General features: G+C 46.7%; 1 protein-coding gene across 1 annotated transcript in view; it reads right to left on the bottom strand.

Annotated features, from left to right (window-relative positions):
* sim1a (SIM bHLH transcription factor 1a) overlaps positions 1 to 26,000 on the bottom strand; it is a 123,895-nt gene that overhangs the window by 26,882 nt on the left and 71,013 nt on the right. Inside the window, exon 10 of the mRNA XM_072499845.1 lies at positions 7,575 to 7,740. Within this exon, the coding sequence (XP_072355946.1) occupies positions 7,575 to 7,740 (166 nt within the window). The remainder of the gene's footprint in view (positions 1 to 7,574; positions 7,741 to 26,000) is intronic.

Genomic DNA, 26,000 nt, shown 5'->3' on the forward strand with positions numbered 1-26,000 from the left:
TCGGCACGTTCGCAATGAAGTCCCGAGATGTGTTTGCTGCTTTACCAAATGAACCTTCTCCATTTTGGACAGTCACAAGATAGGGGGCGCGATTCTCCGCTCCCGCGCCGGCTTGGAGAATCGCCTGGGTCGCCAAATTTTCCCGCCATGCCGGTCCGACGTCCTCCCGCGATTCACGGAAGCGGCCAGAACACGGACAGTGACTTGGGACTGGGATCAAACCCAGGTCCTCAGCGTGTGAGGTAGCAGTCCTAACCACTGTGCCACCGTGCCGCCTCCCTATTTGGGAATGTTAAGCGTGGACGTAAATGTGCATTAAAAAGTGGATGAGTCTTTGGAATTATCAAACTGTCATGTCATTCAAAAACCCTATCCTTTCAATAAAATAAAGTCAGCTGTAGTTGAAAATAATCAAAGCTTGCAATTTCAGTAGATATTTGTTGACATACGTCTGAGGGATTTCATCATTGGATTAATGCTGCTAGATTGCTTCCACATACCATTCTCACAGTGGGGGTCTGATAACTCATATTTTAATTTATAGCTCAGAAAGGTTATAAAGTTATTAGCTGTTCTTGATGTGGGGCTATGAATACAAATGTTTACTTTTTTACTTTTATAAGGGATTCAGTACTTGAAGGAATTCAAATGTATTGAAAGAGCTTTTATCAATGAGAGTCATTTTATTTTTGATATATTACCGGGGTCCCTGTGGGGTTCCCCTATTACAAGGGTCCCTGTGGAGGGTCCCCCTAATACAGGGATCCCTGTGGGAATTTCCCCTATTACAGGCGTCCCTGTGGGGGGGAGGGGGGGGGGTTCTGGTAGAGGAGGTGTGAGCAGATAGTGCATTGTTCGGAAGTGGGGGGACAGGGTGGCCCTCAGATGAGTTTGAATGGTTTCTACCAGCATGGCCCTGACGGGGTGGACCAACCGTTGCCCACTAGGCCCATCATGAGGTCCACCACATCAGGGCCACACTGGTAAAAACTGTATGTAATCCGCGCCCACGTGATTCCTGACCAGGGGGACCAGGGAATCAAGGGAGACCAGGGCATTGAGCTCCTGGCCTGCTAAATGGATATCAATGGGTCATTAAGATCCATCTGCGTCTATGTATTTCCTCCTGCTGGGACGCATCATGGACCTTGCTCACAGGGGTCGGAGCATCGCCTACCACCAGTCCCGATTTTCCCCCGATGCCCGATTCTCCGTTCCATTGTGGAGCGCATTCCGCGCGTCCCGGAATGTAGAATTCTGCCCAAGGCCTAGTAACGTGGACAGAAGATTGGTTGGGCAGAAAGCAAAGAGTAGGGAGAATTGAGCAGTTTTAAGTTGGCAGGCTGTGGCTATTGGAGTGGTGCGAGGATCAGTGCTAGGGCCTGAGCTATTTACAATTTATATTAATGACTGAGACAAAGAGACCATGAATAATGTTATCTAAGTTTTTATGTTACAAGTCTGTGAGGGGTTGCGAAGAGCCTGCAAATAAATAGACACAGATCAAAGAGGTGGCAATAAGGTAAATATATAATATGGAGAAGTTTGAGGTTTTTCAGCTTGGTTGTAAGAACAGCAGCACAAAGACATGAAACTCAGGTGTCAGTACAACAGATTCACGATTCTGCAGCCAATGGGTACAATCTCTCCCCGTTATGGGGCTGGTTTAACACAGTGAGCTGAACAGCTGGCTTGTAATGCAGAACAATGCCAGCAGCACGGGTTCAATTCCCGTACCGGCCTCCCCGAACAGGCACCAGAATGTGGTGACTAGGGGCTTTTCACAGTAACTTAATTGAAGCCTACTTGTGACAATAAGTGATTATTATTATCTACTCTACGGAGCCCTCAAAATTTTCAATACCTCTATTGAATCTTTTCTCAACCTTCACTTTCTCTAAAAATATCAAGCTCAGCTTCACAATCTATCCACGTAAATGAAGATCCTCAGCCCGGAAACATTCTTATAAATTGTTTCTGTCCCCTCTCTAATGCCTTCACATCCTTCCCAAAATGAGGTGGCCAGAATTGGGTACTATGCTCCATTGATGCTAAACCGGTTGGTGTTTGATAGGCACACGTATTTGAGTAATGAGTCTATTTTCCCACCTCGTGGGATTGAGGAATTGATACGCTGACACGTGCCAGTGATTTTAAGCCTCTCCGCCTCCAGTCGGGGCCTGAAAATTGTGCCCATAATGCACCAATCAGTTAATCTTCAATTGGAATACAACATCTGGCTCTGGGCACCAGTCTTTTGGAAATGAGGAAACCCCAAGTAAGTATGCCCCATTATGTGGTCGCTGAGGACACCCCACCATAAGGGCATCCCTTTCATTCCCACCTCCCTTTTCAGGCTCTCCTACACCCCCCACCTCACATAACCCCATTCATATTGCCATTCACCCCCACTTTCATGGGTATGGCCCCCCTCAGGCTTCAACCTTTGGCAGTGCCAACTTGCCACCCTAGCAGTATCAACCTTGCACCCTACAGTGCCACATTGGCACTGCCATAGTGGCAGGTTGGCACTGCCCTGCCCTCGACCACCCGGGGGGGGAGTGGGGGGGGGAGTGGGGGGGGGCTCCAATAACCTCCGAGCCTGCTGGCATTGCCATCACGCTTGGTCTCCGTTTGTGGAAGTCGCATCCAAGATTTATTAAAAGTGTTCAGGATTATGAGGGAAAAATGAAATGAAATGAAAATGGCTTACTGTCACAAGTAGGCTTCAAATGAAGTTCCTGTGAAAAGCCCCTAGTCACCACATTCCAGCGCCTGTTTGGGGAGGCTGTTACGGGAATCGAACTGTGCTGCTGGCTTGCCTAGGTCTGCTTTCTAAAGGCAGCGATTTAGCCCTGTGCTAAACAGCCCCTTGTAGATGAGGAGAGATTGTACCCATTGATTGTAGGATTGTGAAACAGAGGAATTTTAAAGTGAATTGCGAAGTCACCAAAGGTAAGCTATGGAAATATAAATTGAGTAGTTAGGAGTATTTTTACGAAGTGAGCAGTGAGAATTTGGAATGCACTGGAAAGGGTAGTGGAGGCAATTTCAATCACGGCTTTCAAAGGGAAATTGGAAAATCACCTATCTGAAGAGAAAGGAAATGCATGGCTTTGGAGAAAGGGTGGGAAAGTGAAGACTAGCTGAGTTGATCTTGCAGAGGGCCAGCTTTGACCTTTTTGTTTTTAACCTTCATTCATGGGATGTGGCATCGCCGACTAGGCCAGTATTTATTGCCCATCCCTGATTGCCCTTGAGAAGTTGGTGGTGAGCCGCCTTCTTGAAGCGCCGCACCGGATGGCCTCCTTCTGCACTGTAACCATTCTATGAATCCATAATTTCATGATTCTCTCTCGAAACTGGAATCACAAATTAGAGAATGGAAATATTGGAAATCCAAAATAAAACCACAACGACTGATGAAAGCTCCTTCACCTAAACGTTGACTGAGTATTTCCAGTACCTCCTGCTTTTAATCACAACTCCTTTTTATGCCATTGGTGTGGTAAATAGACAAATGTTTGGGCATCTGTACAAGCAGACTGCTGAAACTGTACAAATAACATAAGCATCATAATTGCTTACAGAACCCACTAATTTGATGCTGGTAATGTTTTGGGAGGTAGGAGAGGACAGCACAGAAACATACTGTTCACTCGCACCACCTTCGAGGTGGGCAAGACGAGGCACTGTGCACACATGGGCCGGATTCTCTCCCAACCGGCGGGCGGGCCGTACCGGTGCCAAAGAGCGGCGTGAACCACTCCGGCGTCGGGCCGCCCGGAAGGTGCGGAATCCTCCACACTTCCGGGGGCTAGGCCAGCGCTGGAGTGGTTGGCGCCGTGCCAACCGGCGGCGAAGAGCCTACGCCGGCCGGCATGAGTTGGCGCATGCGTGGGAGCGCCAGCGTGTTCTGGCGCATGCGCAGAACCGCTGGTGTGATCCCTGCGCATGCGCAGGGGGTTTCTTCTCCGCACCGGCCATGGTCGAGCTTTACACAGGCCGGCACGGAGGGAAAGCGTGCCCCCACAGCACAGGCCCGCCCGCAGATCGGTGGGCCCCGATCGCGGGCCAGGCCACCGTGAAGGCCCCCCGGGGCTGGATCCCCCCGTGCCAACCCCCGAGGACTCCGCAGGCCACTCTCAGAGCCAGGTCCCATCGGTACAGACCTGGTCTAATCCACACCGGCGTGACTAGCCGAAAACGGGGACTGGAGAATCGCCAGGGGGGCCACTGACAACGGCCCCCGACCAGCACAGCGCGATCCCCGGCCCCGGCAAAAAAATGGCGCCGTTGAATTCGGCAGCTGGCGTCGGAGTGGCGGGATTCACGCCGCCCCCGGCGATTCTCCGACCTGGCGGGGGGTCAGAGAATCTCGCCCTAGGAACTTGGAGGCGGCCTATTTCAACAGCGTGTATTTTAAACTTCAGTTTTACATTTGGTGTTCAATGAGGTTAAAACATATTTTGCCACAAAATGGAAACATGGGCGAAATTCTCCCCCAACGGCGCGATGTCCGCCGACTGGCGCCAAAAACGGCGGCAATCAGGCGGGCATCGCGCCGGCCCAAAGGTGTGGAATGTTCCGCATCTTTGGGGGCCGAGCCCCAACATTGAGGGGCTAGGCCGACGCCGGAGGGGTTTCCGCCCCTCCAGCTGGCGGAAATGGCGTTTGTTGCCCCGCCAGCTGGCGCGGAAATGCGGCGCATGCGCGGGAGCGTCAGCGGCCGCTGACAGTTTCCCGCGCATGCGCAGTGGGGAGAGTCACTTCCGCCTCCGCCATGGTGGAGGCCGTGGCGGAGGCGGAAGGGAAAGAGTGCCCCCACGGCACAGGCCCGCCCGCGGATCGGTGGGCCCCGATCGCGGGCCAGGCCACCGTGGGGGCACCCCCCGGGGTCAGATCGCACCGCGCCCCCCCCAGGACCCCGGAGCCTGCCGAGGCCGCCTGGTCCCGCCGGTAAATACCAGCTTTGATTTACGCCAGCGGGGCAGGCAATTTCTGGGCGGGACTTTGGCCCATCCGTGCCGGAGAATTGAGCGGGGCTCCCGCCAACCGGCGCGGCCCGATTCCCGCCCCCGCCCCATCTCCGGTACTGGAGATTTCGGCGGGGGCGGGGGCGGGATTCACGGCGGCCAACGGCCATTCTCCGACCCGGCGGGGGGTCGGAGAATGACGCCCCATGTTACTCCCTTCCCTGTTGCTGCTTAGAAAAATCTACTTTGGCTCTCACACTTCAAGATGAAGCAATTTCTCAACCACTGCTCACAGACAAAAATTGTTCAGCTTGAAGGCTCATGAGCCGTTCAAATATTTGCAGATCTTGATTAAAATTGATTTGAGTATTTCGCTCCCAATGCATAACTTTTACTGAAGTCAACGTGTTTACCAACTTCAGTGTTTCTGTTAAAAAAGGTGAGACGATTTGAAGCTATGTTGCATGATTATGTTACACTGTGGGCCCACGAATGTGGTGGCTGGGACTGCCTCACATCAGTTGCCAGCCTTATTGCTGGAGATCCAAACCAACCTAGGTCAGCTAATTTAACCATTTTATAATCGTTCTAAGAAGATAGCTGTTGATGTCCTGGGAGAATATGGAGGTTCTTTAGACAGCCAACAACTGTTAACAAGCTGCTAAAGGATGCACTATTTCTGTGGTTCGCACAGTTGCCACCACCCCATTGTTGGAGTTCACGGGACAAGACAATGGGTGATCTTTCATGGAGGAGGGGACTAACGGCAAGATAATAGTGGAGCAGGCTCGAAGGGCCGAATAGCCTCTTCCTGCTCCTATTTTCCCATATTTTCTAAGACAAAAGATGAGCTTCCCCGAAGGCCTCCATCGTGGTTCCCACTGGAAAGAGGCACCAATATCTTGAATTTTGTTCAGCTACTGTTGATGCATCATAGAACATACAGTGCAGAAGGAGGCCATTTGGCCCATCAAGTCTGCACTGACTCACTTAAGCTCTCACCTCCACCCTATCCCCGTAACCCAATAACCCCTCCTAACCTTTTTAGTCACTAAGGGCAATTTATCATGGCCAATCTACCTAAGCTGCTCGTCTTTGGACTGTGGGAGGAAACCGGAGCACCCAGAGGAAACCCACGCAGACACGGGGAGAACGTGCAGACTCCGCACAGACAGTGACCCAGCGGGGAATCGAACCTGGGACCCTGGCGCTGTGAAGCCACAGTGCTATCCACTTGTGCTATCGTGCTGCCCTAATCATGAGGCTTGTCACTAATTTGCATATAAATGGGAATTTTAAATGATACATAAGCTTTGTCTGAGCAGAGACTCCAAGTGCCGAGAGCACATGAGACCCATACAATGAAGCACTGTGCACTTTGTTTGAGTAAGCTTCTGCGGCCAATTATGGAAGATGTCTGCACCCAGTACGCTGCAGTGCTTTGGGGACTGCAGACCATATTAGCTTTTATATGATGATATTATGCTTTTACAATTTTGACCCATAATCTATTACGTGAGTTCTCACAAAGCTATTATGAATACTTGATGCATTGTTGTAATCACTGGCCGGAACAACGACAATCTGGAGAAAACTGCAAAAGTGATTACCATTTTTAAAAAAATTATAAAGCCTCTGACAAAGACAGGGGTGGGGGTTGCCTTTCTTCAGTGAGTGAGTGCTCCAAAAGCGACCTTAGCAGCACAGGCATGCATATTTCTTTCTCTCTCTGACCCACTGCAGGGTTGGCTATGGAAGATCTGGGCAGGCGGATCACTATAAGGTTGTGAGACTCATCCTTGTGGACTGTGAGCCCTAATGTATTTTGATGCTGAATACATTGACTCGAAACAGCAAGTCATTATCACATGCTCGAAGAAATTGCTTTGATTACATTACTGAACCCCACAGGGGGACAAAATTGAATTAACATGTAGGGTGGAATTTTACCAAAATTTGGCAGAGTCTCAGGTTCTGACTGAAAACCGGCATGTATCTCTCCAGATGCACAGCCGAGTTTGCAGACCAGTTTTCTGTCACTCAGTGCGCTGTCATTCCGGCAGGACAGAGCCAGCAAGGCCGGCTCCACAGAGATCAGGGAGTCATCTTTAAAAGATGCCTGATCTGCGCCGCAAATAAATGCTCTCCCCGATGGACACGGAGGACCTCCCCACACATATCGGGCAAACCCCACCATCATGCAAGTATTGGGGGCACACCACCCCCCCCCCCCCCCCCTCCCCATCCACTACCCCATACAAGTATCGGAGGTACTCTCTCCCCATTCCTCACCAACATGGAAATATCGGGAGCACTCTCACCTCCGGTTCCCCCACCACCAACCACCGCCACAAAGATATTGGTGCACTCTCACCCCTCACAGGCATCAGCCCTTCTCCCCAATACACATAAAGGGAACACCACACCACCCTTCCCACATGGGGCTCCACAGAGGGACCACTCCAGCACTGTCAATCTGGAACTGCCAGGGTGCCAATGCCAGGGTGCAGTGCCTTGGCTTGTCCTCTCATCCCCACATCACTTTCCCGCACTATTTTTTTAACAGCTCAAAAATAATGGCAACTGGAGATAGCTCACCTGAGGATAAGGTGATGCCCTTTGTTTGGATTTTGTTCGGCTCAGACGGGACTTGCTTGTCTTCCTGGAGTCAGTGATGGTTGGAGTTGAGTTTGCGTATGAAAATGATGGTTTTGTTGCTGTTACTTGATCTAGTGACAGTTGCAATCCCTTGTACTCGGCATCCCTAAAAGCAGTCAAAACATAAATCTATTAGATTTGGTGCATGCGCATAATGATCTCCACCAACACTCTGTTAAATCATTCTTGCAGTCATTTCCGGTAGCCTCTTAAAACCCTAACCAGTTGACTATAGCTGACCATATCCTTGCCAATTCTCTCCAACTTTAACCTCACAAACAACAGAGTGGAACACGGCCATCCTATTCATCCTTCCATACGCCATGTCTAATCTGCCCGATCATGAATTCTATCCTACTACAAATCTCCTGATAGAAATCTCTACGTGATTGTTCCCAATCCCTTGTAAGGCCGATGAGCAAAACCGCAGAATTACATTGAATTAATAGCACAGAAACAGACCATCTGGCTCACCTGGCCTATGAATCTCCTCCCCCCCCCATTTCATCAAACTACATCTGCAGACCCTTCAATTTGGGCAGCACAGTAGCATTGTGGTTAGCACAATTGCTTCACAGCGCCAGGGTCCCAGGTTCGATTCTGGCTTGGGTCACTGCCTGTGCGGAGTCTGCACATCCTCCCCGTGTGTGCGTGGGTTTCCTCCGGGTGCTCCGGTTTCCTCCCACAGTCCAAAGATGTGCAGGTTAGGTGGATTGGCCATGATAAATTGCCCTTAGTGTCCAAAATTGCCCTTAGTGTCCAAAATTGCCCTTAGTGTTGGGTGGAGTTACTGGGTTATGGGGATAGGGTGTGGAGGTGTTGACATTGGGTAGGGTGCTCTTTCCAAGAGCCGGTGCAGACTCGATGGGCCGAATGGCCTCCTTCTGCACTGTAAATTCTATGATAATTCCTCTCTCCATCTGGTACTTTAGTAAGATCTACATTCTAATTATTCTCTGGGTAATTATTCATCCATCCTCTATTTTCCTGATGAAAGCACAGCCACTCCACAAAACTCCTGCTCCCACACCATCCCTGCCATCAGGCAAGGAACATTGAATTTTGTTCAGTATTTTACCATCCACAGCTACACTTGCATCCTTTAACTTCAAACCCCATTATTGGCCAGATAGTTAGCGGACTCTTTTCGGAAAGAGTTTATTTAGTCAACCTCAACTGGCAGGTCACTGAAAAGTTTCATTCAGCAGAACAGAATTTTAATTGCCCAAAGTGTCTCACAATTCACTTCCATTGTGTAAAGTACATAGTTTATTGAAAGTGTTCTTCCTGTTTATTTATTTTGCTCATTTGTTCCCATTTATTTTATTTTATTGTTTTAGTCCATGGATCAATCATTGGGATACTATATTCTCGGACTTTATGTTTCTGAGAAGGAAAAAACAGACTCTTCAGCACCAAGTCGATGGGAGGAATCGGTTTTGGAGGAAATCAGTTTGATCAGTAAACTGGCAACCAATGGGTTGGCCAGGAACAGTGTTCTGCCTGACAGCAGTCAGTGACTTGTTCCTGCTCAGTAATGTTTCTGAGAGAATCTTCCAAAAGTGATTCGACCTCAGAAGTGAAGGGAGCATTTTTCTCTCTCTGCTGCCTACTGTCAGTAGGTGGAAGCTAGAGATCTTTAAAGTTTATCTAAACCAGCAGCTTGATAGGGTTCTTTCAATGATTGATGTAGGGGAAGGAAAGATGTTGGATATTTATGGTCGGCTTGTGTCGATGGAATAAATTTCACTGGATGAGGTTAAGAGGGAGAGGGAGCTGGGTCAGGTGTTTGGGGGAGGGGTGTGTGTGGAGCAAGGCTCTACACAGAGTCAACTCCACCTCCTCATGGGCTAGGCTCAGCCTGATTCAGTTCAAGGTGGTTCATAGGGCGCAACTGACCAGGACACGGATGGGTGGGTTCTTCTCGGAAGTAGATGATAGATAATATAAAATCAAAGTATTTTAAAAATAAAGGCAGATTCTAAATAATCCTTTAACTCTGCTTCACCTGACAACTAACCCTTTCCCCCTCCCGCCGCCCATGTTTTTGTGGGCGTATATGTGTACGTGTGTGTGTAAAGAGTGGGGCAAGTTAGAAAGGAGGATTTGGGAAATGGGTAGTAGATAGCTAGCTACATTTTCTGCCTGTTTAATTAAAGATGCAGTTCATAATAAATGGTTACTCGTGTTTTAAAGTTACAAACCTGGTGACTGGAGTTTATTGGACTGAACCAAAGATCTGGGGCATTTAATTAAATCTAATTTCACTGGTGTTGCGACTCCAGGTCAAGTGGGGCTGGAATTGATCGCACTCTAGCCCCGGGTGTTGTAACATCACACACAGCAGTAACGTACAATGTCTTGTGGAAGTACAAAGTATCCATCATTTGTCCATGTGCAGCTCTTATCCTTTACAAAATATCATTGACACTGTTATGTAAAATATTAATTCACGTTTGCACGTTATTTTTAGGTGCAATAAATGATTAAATAAACTTTGATACAAAGATTTATCAATTGCTCATCTTTTTATTTCTGACTTCCACAAAAGTGTACTTGTGCAACATTTCCTGTTGAACTAGTTGTGCTTTTATCATGATTCAAGAGGCGAGTTTGAGCAATGAATAGCAGAGATTTTAATTAGTTTAATACCAGACCCATGGACTAGCCACAGTTACAAAGTCTCAAAGCATACAATGTAGATTTAACTAGCCCAAGGATTAATGATCCAGCAAACCTGTCTCAACAGTAACCAGTAATTTGAAAGAAGCCAAAGTAAATATTATGATTCCTTTATGGCTTACAGCATTCTGCATTATCATTATCACAGTGGTTAGCAGTGGTTAGTAAAGTTGCCTCACGGCGCCGAGGTCCCAAGTTCAATCCCGGCTCTGGGTCACTGTCCGTGAGGAGTTTGCACATTCTCCCCGTGTTTGAGTGGGTTTCGCTCCCACAACCCAAAGATGTGCAGGTTAGGTGGATTGGTATGCTAAATTGCCCCTCAGTTGGAAAACATTAATTGGGTACTCTAAATTTAGTTATTTTTTAAAATCACAGTTGGTTAGCACTGCTGCCTCACAAATACAGGGACCCGGGTTCAATTCTGGCCTTGGGTGACTGTCTGTGTAGACTTTGCATCTTCTCCCCATGTCTGCGCAGCTTTCCTCCGGGTGCTCCCGTTTCCTCACATAGTTCAAAGATGTGCAGGTTAAGTGGATTGGCCCTAAGTATTCAGGGATGTGTAGATTGGCTGGATTGGCCATGATCAATGCACGGGGTTACGGGGATAGGGCTCTTTCGGAGGGTCGGTGCAGACTTGATGGACCAAATGGCCTCCTTCTGCACTGTAGGGATTCTATGATTATCACATTGCTCAGTGAAAAGTTATCACAAAAACCTTCATGCAAACTGTATTATTATGTAAACTCTGTGGAGAGCCAAGTGAATCTCGTCATCAGGTGAAGCAGTGTTAAAGGATTGTTTAGAATCTGTCTTTATTTTTATAATACATTGATATTATATTATGATTTGCGGTTAAATAGCAAAATGTACTGAAGTGCAGGAAAAAGAAAAAGAAAGAGATGTAGATTTATATTACGTTTTTCAAAACCACCAGACATCTAACAGCACGGTAGCACAGTGGTTAGCTCTGTTGCTTCACTGCGCCAGGAACCCGGGTTCAATTCCTGGCTTAGGTCACTGTCTGTGCAGAGTCTACACCTTCTCCCCGTCTCAGCGTGGGTTTCCTCCGGGTGCTCCGGTTTCCTCCCACAAGTCCCGAAAGACGTGCTTGTTAGGTAATTAGACATTCTGAATTCTCCCTCTGTGTACCCGAACAGGCGCCGGAGTGTGGGGACTAGGGGATTTTCACAGTAACTTCATTGCAGTGTTAATGTAAGCCTACTTGTGACACTAATAAAGATTATTATTTCAAAGCATTTTATAGGCAATGAAGTACTTTTGAAGTGTAGTCATTGTTGTATCATAGAAAATGCAGCAGCCAAACTGCCCACAGTAGATTCTCACAAACAGAAATACAATGATGACCAGATAGTCTGGTTTTCTGTGATTTTGATTGAGGGATAGAAATTGGCCAGGACACTGGAGATATTGTCAAAGGAGTGGTTGCATACTAGCACTTCTGAGACCCACCTGCAACTAAGCAGCATTCCTGCATCCTGAAGTATGGAGAACATCAACCTGCCGCCGCCGCTCCGCATCGCCGGCAATCTCGGGGTCAATTGGAAGATTTTTAAACACGCTTCCAGCTCTTCCTCGAAGCCACGGACAGGGAGAATGCCTTGGACACCAGGAAGATTGCTCTGCTCCACTCCACGGCCGGGCAACACGCCATCCACATCTTCAACTCCCTCACATTCGCAGACGACGAGGACAAGACAAAGTACAAGACGGTTCTCCTCAAATTCGATACCCACTTCAGCAAAAGAGGTCAATGAAAGCTTCGAAAGATACCTGTTCCAGCAGCGCTTGCAGGGTAAGGACGAGCCTTTCCAATCCTTTTTAACACACCTCCGCATCCTTGCGTGCACCACGCAGGACCGCACCGCGCATGCACGGTGGCGCAACAAGCACACTGACGTCACGACGTGCGGCAACTGACGTCACGACGTGCGCCCATTTAAAGCGGCAATGTCCTGCAAAATCGCAGACTTGGCCACTATGCTGCCTGCTGCTGAGCAGATCAGCCTGCCAATTCGCATCGCCTCAGCCAGCCTCGCAGGAACGTTCGGGCAATTCAACCCACGTTCACCGAGTCCGATTCCGACTTCCCGCAGATCAATGACACCGAGGACCCGAGGGAGCCTTTTCAAGTCGCTGTTATAACAAAGAACAGGCTGTCCCCGAATCAAAACTACCAGCCGCTGTCGGTGCACAGCATTGATCCAGACGACGAGTTGTGTGCCACCCTGACGGTCAACCAGCATTCGTCGCCCACCTCAGCGACTTGACTTATGAGTTTTACAATGTTGGACTCTTTGATCTGTTCTGTTATCCTGTTTCATCGTTCCAGTAGTTTGTATATAATGTTCATTTTGTTGTTGGTGTGACACCCTATTTCTCTGCACCAGGCACCTTCGCGTGTAAATAGATTAGCCTCATGTACATAGTCATGTAAATAACACGCACACACATAGTCAGGTACATTCACTACACGATATTTATTGTCACGCTGGCATATGTTCTTTATATATATGTCATAATATACCTGCAGACACACACACACACACTGATGGACATGCAGTGGGACCAATTAGCATACACAACACCGCAGCCAATCACCAGTGAGAGCACACACACTATAAAGACAGGGGACAGGAGAGTTCCCGCTCATTCTAGTAGCAGCCAGCTCGGAGCACAGAGCTCACAGCCTGCAACACAGACATTCACCATGTGCTGAGTGCATCACCTGGTTAGGACTAGGCAAGGGTCAACAGTTAAAGCTGGTATTGCATTTACCCACAGTTCAAGTATGTTAATATAGTTAACCTTATAATAAAATAGAGTTGCACCACTTCCAGCGTTGGTGACCTGTTTGTGATCCAGAACACCCAACACATCAGATATTTCCCCTGCTCTTCAACAAAAAAGTGCCACTGGTTCCTCTACATCCACCTGAGAGGGCTACAACAGGACTTTGAGTGAATCCGAACCATGATACAGACATCCAAAAGTTCAATTCTCCCTCTGTACTGCACTGGGGTGTCAGCCTTAATTGTTATGCTCAAGTCCTGGAGTGAGACTTGAACCAGAACCTTCCAACTCTGTGGCAAGATTCCTACCAACTGAGCCACATCAAGTACCAATATAAGCTGGAAAATTACTCCAGGCTGCCCCAACTCCATTGATGTTTCCTGGGCGGAAGGGTGGCAAAAAGGCTGCTTCCACTCAGTGTTGTTTCTGTCGGAAGCTCCAGCAAAGTAACACCAGTGAAGCAGAAGCAGCCTGGACATTGTTTTTCTGGCAACAGTGTTGGAATATTTGAGATTGACTGTATACTGATTAAGGAGCTGGGGGTTGTGCAGCGTTTGTGCAGAGTTTAAATCTATTTGGAATGAGTTTCCTAAGTGTACATCGTGGAACATCAAGTAATATTTTGACATTGGACTAGATTTGCCCTGAACATGTCTAAGGGTGTGGAAAGGCAGCAAAGTAGGAGTCCTGTTAATTCTTTGTTGTGCAGGTCAGCCCATCGTAAGTCTCTATCTAGGGCAGAGTCACTTAGATATTTGGGACAAATCCCTTGTTAGTATGGATGTGCAACAGAGATGCACACCCATCCCTGGCAATTCAGAGACAGTCTGAGAGGTGCATTGGTGGCACAAGTTAGGCCGAAGACAATACTCCAATAAATTTTAAACCTTTCCAGTCAAGAAAAAATGCAATCGATTGTCATACACCCTTTTCACTTAAGGCTCCAATTAAACCCCGACAGACGACTCCCTGGAGTCAATTGAGAGGTCCCTCTGTAGTAGCCTTAATGCTCCCAAACTGCAACTATGACTAAAGTGATGTTGAAACCTGGTATAGCAGAGTTCTACATCAAATTAAAACCTGTTGCATCACGGCAACTCTGGCCCCAACTCAAGGATTCTCCCAGTCTGAGGAAGATGGAGAGAACCCCAATTACACATGTAAACAAGTATCCACCAACCATATAAAGGTCAATTGGGTGAACCCGATGATATTCACAAACATTCTCTCTCTCTCTCCTCCTCACACACTCTCGCAGTCTGCAGTCACTCACCTACTCAGATGCGAGTAGACCCCTTTCCCACTGTCTTATGTTCCAAACTAGATGTCTGGGCACCAACCCTGGGTTCCCCAACCTTCAGCTTCTTGCTCCTCCCCACCCTTTGGCTTCCTTTCGCTCAGCTCCCTGCTCCTGAGCTCCCCGGCCAGGACTCCACAGCCCTCTATTCCACCTCCTGGGCTCCCCAGCCCTCTGCTCCTTGGTCCCCCAATCCTCAGTTCCCTGCTCCTTGGTTCCCCACTCTTGGCCTCCCTGCTCTTGGGTTTCCGCAGCTGAGAGCCCACCACTCCTACGTCTCCCCCCCCCCCCCCCCAGCCCCCCCCCACCCCCCCCCCCCCCCCCCGCCACACCTGGGTTCCCCAGCCCACTATCTGCTCCTGAAATGTCAACTTTCAACCGGCAATTCCCCTGTTCCTCAAGACCCTCTGACCTAGAGTCGGAGACGCTGGACATTTCCATAGGACTTAACCAACATGTTTACCCAGGAAACGTTACACAGAAGAATCCTATTCTAACTCTTGGGTAACTACAGAATTAGCCCTCTCCCCCCCACCCCACCCAAGTCTTTCACACTGACCTCCTGAGTCCCCTCCGCCAATAACCCGACTATCTCCCCAGCCCGCTGACTACTCCCCCCAATTTTCTGACTAGTCCTGACACAATCTGACTCCCATGACCAAACCTCCGCAACCCTACCCGATCTGACCGACTATCCCAACCTACCACAGTAACCTGCTAACTACCCAACTACCTCCTCACCCCTGAGCCAGACCTCACTCATCCCACCACCGGACTAACCCCAACCCGATCTTACTACCCCCACCTGAGCCAACTACCCCCAACCAACCTTACCCACCTGCCACCCTACACACCTACCACCTCACCTACCTGCTACCCGACCCAAGTACCACCCTACTCACCTACCACTTTACCCACATGCCACCCTACCCATCGCCTACCTCACCCACCTATCACCGTACCCACTTACCACTTCACCCAACTGCTACCTTTCCCTCCTACCAGCCCATCCACGTACCTCACCCACAAACCCACACTTCCAGCCTGCCCATTCACTCATTCATCCACTCACCCATTCACTAACATTGCCTAAGACCATAAGACATAGAAGCAGAATTAGGCCACCCTGCCCATCGAGACTGCTCCACCTTTCAATCATGGCTGATATATTTCTCATCCCCATTCTCCTGCCTTCTCCCCATAACCCCGGACCCCCTTATTTTTCAAAAAACTATCTATCTCTCTCTTAAAGAAACTCAGTGATTTGGCCTCCACAAAGAGGCAAAGAGTTCCACAGATTCACCACCCTCTGGCAGAAGAAATTCCTCCTCATTACTGTCACATGGGACATTTAAACTTACATCATGGCAGCAAGAGCTGTAAAAAAAAAGATAGCATCGCTTGTCTTGCCTGCCCAGTGCTACAAGCAATTAAATCCTCCATGAAACTGTATTAATGCCCAGCATTCCTGAAGTTGCTGGGCTGGGAAGTCTTGGCCAAAAGTGCAGAGATCTGTCAGGACATTGGAACGTTTCATCTGAGCAGCAACCCAACAATGATTTGCCACTTTGTACTAGATCCAGTCCTCTGCTTCCATGTAACCAAAATGACAACAAAGGTTCCGCCTATCCATTGACTACAGCTCTGCCTTCAATACCATAATCCCAGCCAAGCTCATGTCAAAACTCCAAAACCTAGGACTTGGCTCCTCCCTCTGCAACTGGATCCTCAACTTCCTGACCCATAGACCACAATCAGTAAGGATAAAAAAACACCTCCTCCACGATAGTCTTTAATACCAGGGCCCCGCAAGGCTGCGTATTTAGCCCCCTACTATACTCCCTATACACATACTACTGGGTGGGGAAGAAGTGCTTTTTATCCCTGGTAAGTGACTGGTAAGTAGTGTTTCTGTTTTTCTGTTTCTTTTCATTGGTATATTTATTTATTTTTTCTTTGTTGTTTTTTTTTGTTGAAATTGTAGTTGTTGAAGTTAACCGAAGGTTTGAGACATGGTAGGAGATCTCAGACCCGTGTCATGCTCCTCGTGTGCGATGTGGGAGCTCAGGGACACGTCCACTGTCCCCTGCTCCTTCACGTGCAAGAAGTGTGTCCAGTTGCAGCTCCTGTTAGACCGCTTGACGGCTCTGGAGCTGCGGATGGACTCACTTTGGAGCATCCGCGATGCTGAGGACGTCGTGGATAGCACGTTTAGCGAGTTGGTCACACCGCAGGTGAAAGGTACTGAGGGAGATAGAAAATGGGTGACTAAAAGACAGAGCAAGAGTAGGAAGGCAGTGCAGGTGTCCTCTGCGGTCATCTCCCTGCAAAACAGATATGCCGCTTTGGATAATGTTGAGGGAGATGGCTCACCAGGGGAAGGCAGCAGCAGCCAGGTTTGTGGCACCGTGGCTGGCTCTGCTGCGCAGCTGGGCAGGAAGAAGAATGGCAGGGCTATAGTGATAGGGGACTCAATTGTAAGGGGAATAGACAGGCGGGTCTGCGGACGCAATCGAGACTCCAGGATGGTATGTTGCCTCCCTGGTGCAAGGGTCAAGGATGTCTCGGAGCGGCTGCAGGACATTCTGGGGGGGAGGGTGAACAGCCAGCTGTCATGGTGCACAGAGCCACCAACAATGTAGGTAAAATATGGGACGAGGTCCTACAAGCTGAATTTAGGGAGCTAGGAGTTAAACTAAAAAGTAGGACCTCAAAGGTAGTAATCTCAGGATTGCTACCAGTGCCACGGGCTAGTCAGAGTAGGAATGTCAGGATAGAGAGGATGAATGCGTGGCTTGAGAGATGGTGCAAGAGGGAGGGATTCAAATTCCTGGGACATTGGAACCGGTTCTGGGGGAGGTGGGACCAGTACAAACCAGACGGTCTGGGCAGGACTGGAACAATGTCCTAGGGAGGGTGTTTGCTAGAGCTGTTGGGGAGAGTTTAAACTAATGTGGCAGGGGGATGGGAACCGATGCAGGAAGTTGGAAGGTAGTAAAGCAAGGACAGAAATAAAAGGCAGTAAGTGGGAAAGTGCGAGGCAGAGAAGCCATAGTCAAAAATCAAAAAGGGCGACAGTACAAGGTACAGTCACTGAGGGGAGCTCAGAATACTAAAAGAAATAAAACGGGAAGTGAAAACATTAATGGTAAGCGACGCGGCAAGTTGTTACATGAAGATATGGGTTCAACGACAAGGAAAATTAGGAGAAAGGTTAAGAGGAAATATAACTTAGGAGAGGTTACTGATCGAGGTGTTAAGATTCAGAACAGAGGTAAAAAAGCCAACATAAGTGTACTTTACCTGAATGCTCGTAGTATTCGGAATAAGGTAAATGAGTTGATGGCGCAAATCATCGTGAATGACTAAGATTTAGAGGCCATTACTGAAACATGGTTAAAGGATGGTCACAACTGGGAGTTAAATATCCGAGGGTATCAAACTTTTCGGAAGGACAGAGTGGATGGTAAGGGAGGTGTTGTCGCTCTGTTATTTAACGATGACATCTGGGCAACAGTAAGGGATGACATTGGTGCTATGGAGGATAAGGTTGAATCCATTTGGGTGGAAATCAGGAATAGTAAGGCGAAAAAGTCACTGATAGGAGTAATCTGTAGGCCACCAAATAGTAACATTATGGTGGGGCAAGCAATAAACAAATAAATAACAGAAGCATGTAGAAATGGTACAGCAGTTATCATGGGGGATTTTTATCTACATGTTGATTGGTTTAACCAGGTCGGTCAAGGCAGCCTTGAGGAGGAGTTTATAGAATGTATCCGCGATAGTTTTTTCACAGTGCTCAGCAAAGGTTTATACCAACAAAAAGGAAGGACGGTAAAAATAGGGAAAATCGACCGTGGATATCTAAGGAAATAAGGGAGAGTATCAAATTGAAGGAAAAAACATACAAAGTAGCAAAGATCAGTGGGAGACTAGAGGTCTGGGAAATCTTTAGGGGGCAACAGAAAGCTACTAAAAAAGCTATAAAGAAGAGTAAGATAGATTATAAGAGTAAACTTGCTCAGAATATAAAAACAGATAGTAAAAGTTTCTACAAATACATAAACAAAAAAGAGTGGCTAAGGTAAATATTGGTCCTTTAGAGGATGAGAAGGGAGATTTAATAATGGGAGATGAGGAAATGGCTGAGGAACTGAACAGGTTTTTTGGGTCGGTCTTCACAGTGGAAGACACAAATAACATGCCAGTGACTGATGGAAATGAGGCTATGACAGGTGAGGACCTTGAGAGGATTGTCATCACCAAGGAGGTAGTGATGGGCAAGCTAATGGGGCTAAAGGTCGACAAGTCTCCTGGACCTGATGGAATGCATCCCAGAGTGCTAAAAGAGATGGCTAGGGAAATTGCAAATGCACTAGTGATAATTTACCAAAATTCACTAGACTCTGGGTTGGTCCCGGCGGATTGGAAATTAGCAAACGTGACACCACTGTTTAAAAAAGGAGGTAGGCAGAAAGCGGGTAATTATAGGCCAGTGAGCTTAACTTCGGTAGTAGGGAAGATGCTGGAATCTATCATCAAGGAAGAAATAGCGAGGCATCTGGATGGAAATTGTCCCATTGGGCAGACGCAGCATGGGTTCATAAAGGGCAGGTCGTGCCTAACTAATATAGTGGAATGTTTTGAGGACATTAACAGTGCGGTAGATAACGGGGAGCCAATGGATGTGGTATATCTGGATTTCCAGAAAGCCTTTGACAAGGTGCCACACAAAAGGTTGTTGCATAAAATAAAGATGCATGGCATTAAGGGGAAAGTAGTAGCATGGATAGAGGATTGGTTAATTAATAGAAAGCAAAGAGTGGGGATTAATGGGTGTTTCTCTGGTTGGCAATCAGTAGCTAGTGGTGTCCCTCAGGGATCAGTGTTGGGCCCACAACTGTTCACAATTTACATAGATGATTTGGAGTTGGGGACCAAGGGCAATGTGTCCAAGTTTGCAGACGACACTAAGATAAATGGCAAAGCAAAAAGTGCAGAGGATACTGGAAGTCTGCAGAGGGATTTGGATAGGCTAAGTGAATGGGCTAGGGTCTGGCAGATGGAATACAATGTTGACAAATGTGAGGTTATCCATTTTGGTAGGAATAACAGCAAAAGGAATTATTATTTAAATGATAAAATATTAAAACATGCTGCTGTGCAGAGAGACCTGGGTGTGCTAGTGCATGAGTCGCAAAAAGTTGGTTTACAGGTGCAACAGGTAATTAAGAAGGCAAATGGATTTTTGTCCTTCATTGCTAGAGGGATGGAGTTTAAAAATAGGGAGGTTATGCTGCAATTGTATAAGGTGTTAGTGAGGCCACACCTGGAGTATTGTGTTCAGTTTTGGTCTCCTTACTTGAGAAAGGACGTACTGGTGCTGGAGGGTGTGCAGAGGAGATTCACTAGGTTAATCCCAGAGCTGAAGGGGATGGATTACGAGGAGAGGTTGAGTAGACTGGGACTGTACTCGTTGGAATTTAGAAGGATGAGGGAGGATCTTATAGAAACATATAAGATTATGAAGGGAATAGATAGGATAGATGCGGGCAGGTTGTTTCCACTGGCGGGTGAAAGCAGAACTAGGGGGCATAGCCTCAAAATAAGGGGAAGTAGATTTAGGACTGAGTTTAGGAGGAACTTCTTCACCCAAAGGGTTGTGAATCTATGGAATTCCTTGCCCAGTGAAGCAGTAGAGGCTCCTTCATTATTTGTTTTTAAGATAAAGATAGATCGTTTTTTGAAGAATAGAGGGATTAAGGGTTATGGTGTTCGGGCCAGAAAGTGGAGCTGAGTCCACAAAAGATCAGCCATGATCTCATTGAATGGCGGAGCAGGCTCGAGGGGCCAGATGGCCGACTCCTGCTCCTAGTTCTTATATTCTTATGTTCTTATGTACTGTGTGCCAAAATGTGGCTCCAACTCCATCTACAAGTGTGCTGATGACACGACCGTAATAGGTCGGATCTCGAACAATGATGAGTCAGAGTACAGGAAGGAGATAGAGAACCTAGTGGTGTGTTGTAACGCCAACAATCTCTCCCTCAACATCAGCAAATCTAAGGAGCTGGTCATTGACTTCCGGAAGCAAAGTACCATACACATCCCTGTATTCATCAATGGTGCCGAGGTGGAGATGGTTCACAGCTTCAAATTCCTAGGTGTGCATTCACCAACAATCTGTCCCAGTCCACCCAAGTCAACTGTACAACTAGAGTGTTAATGTAAGCCTACTTGTGACACTGATAAAGATGATTATTATAAGAAAACACAACAGCACCTGTACTTTTCCAGGAAACTAAGGAAATTCATTGTGTCCACATTGAGCCTTACCAACTTTTACAGATACACCATAGAAAGCATTCTATCAGGCTGTATCACAGCATGGTATGGCAACTGCTCTGCCAAGTGCGTAAGAAACTACATACAGAAAATTGTGAACACAGCCCAATCCATCAGGCGAGCCCGCCTCCCATCCATTGACTCTGTCTCCACCTCCCGCTGCCTTGGGAAAGCGGGCAGCAGAATCAAAGACCCCTCCCACCCGGCTTATTCCCTCTTCCAACCTCTTCCATTGGACAGAAGAGACAAAAGTCTGCGAACACACAGTAACAGATTCAAAAACAGCTTCTTCCCCACCGATACCCGACTCATGAATGACCCTCTAATGGACTGAACTGACCTCCCCAAGCATCTTCTCTGCTGAGTAGTACTGCACTCCGTACGCTCACCTGATGTCTGTGTCTATGTATTTACATTGTGTATCTATCGTATGTGCTATTTTTCATGTATGGCACGATCTGTCTGGACTGTACACAAAACAATTTCACTGTTCCTAGGTACATATTCAATCAACCCAAATCCAAATCCCCGTCAGTCTAGCAAAGCAACTATGACAATGGATTTGTTAAACCGAACCAGTCAAACAGCCAAAGATAAAGAATTTGGGCGCAACAGCCTGTGTTTCAGTTTTTCAGAGTATCTTGAGAAGGCAATAATTAACCACCTCACATCCTTACAGCTTCCATGTGGTTCATTTGTTTTTCTTGGACATCCCATTTCTGTGATTTGCACGTTACTTGTGTTTATTTTGCCTTCATCTGTTTAAGCTATTACCGCCTCAGCGCTTGACTTCATGTTTATTTTCAGCTCTTATGATATCTAGCTCTTGACTGATATCTCAAAAGAATGGGGTTACCAGAGACTCCAGGAAAAATGAAGTGCTATCGACAGCACAACACGTCACTGTCAGGAAAAGTTTAAACCTTTAACCACCTCCCTTGATGAGAAGTGTGTGCAAATCTCGTCAAACAATTTAATATTAATTTGTGTTTTAATCAATAAACATGATGTTGTCAAGATGAGGGATGCTTGCGATGGGGGTGGAATGTATTCCATTTCAAGCACTGCATCAAACTCAGATGAACACCCAGCACTGCGCAATAGCCACATTATGGTTTCTGAGCGAGACTGACAATCGAATGCCAATTGCTCCTGAAGTGATCTTAGTTCTCGTACTGGCTGCTCTAAAGGACAGACGTGCATTTTAAGAGCAACCTTCATGACCTCAAGGTGTTCGAATAGCACTTTACAGTTGGATATGCAGTCTGTGTTGTAATGCAGGAAATGCAAGAGCCTATTTATATACAGCAAGTATCACTGGCATCTACCTGGCAATATGGAACATTGCCCGAGTACAACCATGTCCACAAAAAGCAGGACAAATCCCATCCGGTCAATTACTCTCGATCATCAGTAAAGTGATGGAAGGGGTCGTTGACAGTTCTATCAAGTGACACTTACTCATCAATACTCTCCACTTGCCTGGATGAGTGCAGCTCCAACAACACTCAAGAAACTCTACACCATCCAGGACAAAGCAGCCTGCTTGATTGGCACACCACCCACCACATTCAGCATTCACTTCCTCTATCACCGATGTGCAGCAGCAGTGTGTACCATCTACAAGGTTCACTGCGTCAACACCAAGGCTCCTTCGACAACGCCTTCCAACCCTGTGGCTTCTAACACCTAGAAGGGGAAAGGGCAGTGGATGCATGGAAACACCGACAACTGCAAGTTCCTTTCCAAGCCACACAGCATGCTGATTGGGAAATATGTTGTTGTTCCTTCGCTATCGCTTGAGCAAAGTCCTGGAACATCCTCCCTAAAAGCATTGTTGGTGTACCTACACCACATGGGCTGCAGCGGTTCAAGAAGTTAGCTCGCCACCACCTTTGCAAGGATAACCAGGGATTGGCAATAAATCTGTTGGCCTAGCCAGCCATGCCCACATCCCATGAATGATTTTTTTTAAAAAGGTCCCACAAACTGCAATGAAACAGGTTGACCAGATAATATGGTTTTAGGTGCTATCTGCAGGATCAATATTGGCCATGAAATTAAAGAGCATGCCACTATTCTGTTTCAAATAGAGCCTTGGGATATTTAATGTCCACCCAAGAGATCTGATGGGAACTTAATTTAACATCCCTTTGGAAAGACTGCACCTCTGACAGTGCAGCACTCCTTCAATACTACTGGAGTGTGAGCCTAGATATTGTTCTCAAGTTACTGGAATGGGACCTGAACAGCCAACGTTCTGACTCAGAGACATATTCAACCAAACCACAGCTGAAACCTTGGCCGATGTCCATTTGGGATTTGGTTGAGCTGAAGAAAAATACTGGGGATACTGGAAATCCGTAATGAAAACAGAAAATTCTGGGAACACTCAGCGAGTCTGGCAGCATCAACAGAGAGAGAAACTGAGTTAATGTTCCATTCACAGACCTGAACTGCTCCTTTGGGTACTCCCTTCGCAAATGCTGCCAGAGATGGGATTGAGACTCACTGCGGAAATTTTACACAACAGTCTTTTAACAGTGTTTTAAAACAACCTCTTTGTAAAAAAAATTCCTTCCTATAGTTAATAGTGGAAATTTACGGTGACGTTTTACTAAAATAGTGGAAAATGGATCTATCGCAGAAAATAAGCATTTTTAATCACAATGTCAATTCACTATCTCTGAGTAGCAATTACAAATTACAGAAATTTACTTTATAAAAATAAATATTTCTAGTTACATTGGGGTACGTGAGACAGATTCTTGGCAAATGGAAGAAAATTTCACATTTAATATGGACCTCAAATATCCTTGCACCCTTAAGAACCAGCTTAATTTTTAAGGCCTTTCTGAAGGCCAGCAAACAAGTACAATTATTCAAATGCTCAATGTGATTAATTCTGAGGGCGCAGCCAATTGTATGGCTGGGGTTTTCTTCCAGCAGAGTGGTTTTAATAGTGGTACAAAAGATCACAGAATCATAAAGTATGCTGAATAGTAGTAGCTTATTGTCACAAGTTGGCTTCAATGAAGTTACTGTGTAAAGCCCCTAGTCGCCACATTCCGGCGCCTGTTTAGGGAGGCCGGCACGGGAATTGAACCCGCGCTGCTGCCTTGCTCTGCATTACCAGCTATTTAGCCCACTGTGCTAATTCCATAATCTTATGTATCAGGTGGACTGAAAAAAAACATCAGTCGAGCAGCAAATCCAAACCACTATATTGAAGGCAGTTCGATCCATCAATTCAGTGCTGGCCTTGTAAGGTGCAATTCAAGTACTGCCTCTCCTCCGCCCTCTCCCCATATTCTTGCACATCTGCTTTTTCAGTTATTTGGAAAATCTGCCAGAAGGAAGCCACTCTGCCCATTGTGTCCATGCCAGGCGAAACACGTGCTCCCCACAGTCGAATCCCATTTTTCGGCATTTGGTTCGTATCCCAGGAGGTGCTGGGACTTTGGGTGCATATCTAGCCACCTTTTAAATGGGTTGAGGGTTTCTACCTCTACTCATATCTCAGACAGTAGGTTCCAGACCTCTACCACCCTCTGTCCCTTTCAATCATTCTACTAGTCACTTTAAATCACTATAGTCTCTGATCTCTCTGTCAAGAGAATGGTCCTTTCTGCTTAATCTATCCAGGCCCGTCACTATCTTATGCACGTCACACAAATCTCCCCTCAGCCTTTCACAACTAAGTCAACCTCCTAAAATAAAGAAAATAGATTGTCAATTGCATAATTATAATGGCAACGTAATCACCTCAGGTGATGCCTTTTGAAAATCCACCTCTACAACATCAGCTGCTTCTCCTCTATCTACTCTGGCTGAAAGCTCCTCAAAGAATCTTAGTAAATTTGTCAGACATAATTCTCCCTTCATGGAACCATGCTGACTCTACTTGATCAGATTATGACTTTCCAACTGCACTGCTATTATAATATAATATAACAATCAATTCCAATATTTTTCCAATAACTGAAGTTACACTAACTGGCCTGTAGTTTCCTGCATTTTGCCTCCTTCCCTTTTTGTACGGGTACTGCCTTGCCAGTTTTCCAATCCTTTGGTACAGTTTCTGAAGCCAAGGATTATTGGAAAATGCCTACCAATGCATCCACAATTGTGGCACCTACCTCCTTTAACACCCTGAGGCGCCAACCATCAAGTCCAGGGGACTTGTCAGCTTTTAACTCCATTAGTTTGCCTAAAATTAATTCTCTGGTGATGGTGACTATTTACCCATATTTTTTACTATTTCTGGGATGCTTGTCATATCCTCTACAGTAAAGATCGATGCAAAATATCTATTTAACACCTCTGCCATTTCCTGTTCTCCATAATTGCTTCCAGTTTCATTCTCTGAGGTGCCAATGCTTTCTTTTACTTAGAATCAGAGAAAAGTTACAGTACAGAAGGAAGCTATTTGGCCCATCTTGTCTATGCCAGCCCGAGGACACCCAGGTGGCTTTTCTAATCCCACCATCCTGAACTCACTTCTCTCTTCCTTGTAATGTACTTTTAAAAGCTCTTACTGTCTGTTTTTTTGTTTCTTGCTTGCTTGCCCTTGTTGCTTATTTTGTCCTTCCTGATTATTTTTTTAGTCCATATTTGCTGCATTCTAATTCTATCCTATTCTTCTGGCCTACTGCTAATCTTTGCCATCCTAAATGTTTCTTCTTTAAACTCAATACCCTCCTTAACTTCCTTGGTTATCCATGGGAGGTTCTTCCTTCCCTTAAAGTCTTTCCGCCTCACTGGGAGTTGACATTAGTCAGTGGCCGAGTAAGATGTTCTGTCCATAAAGGATGGAAAAGATGAAAAGAAAGAGGGTAAGAAAATAAGAAAAGGTGAGCTCTTTCCTCTTTACTTTAATTGATCCATTAATAAGACAGGCCGTGCACAGGTAGGAGGGGCCAAATGGTTTCCTTTAGTGCTGTAAAATTCTATGTTACCTTGCGTCCATGGCTCTGTACTCACTTATAAATTGTCAAATCTCCAGCCAAATAGAATGTTGGCATTTACTGCACGGGAAATGGAAAAGTAGGGGATTTTACTGCAGCTGAACCAGGTCCCGGTGAGGCCACATGTGGAATACTGTACACAGTTTTAGTCTCCTTATTTGAAAGCAGATACAATTGTGTTAGAAAGAGTTCAGAAAGCAGTCGTTCAAACCGTTCCTGCATAAGGGGCAGATCTTATGAAGAAAGGTTGAACAGATTGGG

This window comes from Scyliorhinus torazame, chromosome 4, assembly GCF_047496885.1.
Source record: "Scyliorhinus torazame isolate Kashiwa2021f chromosome 4, sScyTor2.1, whole genome shotgun sequence".
Classification (NCBI taxonomy): Eukaryota; Metazoa; Chordata; class Chondrichthyes; order Carcharhiniformes; family Scyliorhinidae; genus Scyliorhinus; species Scyliorhinus torazame.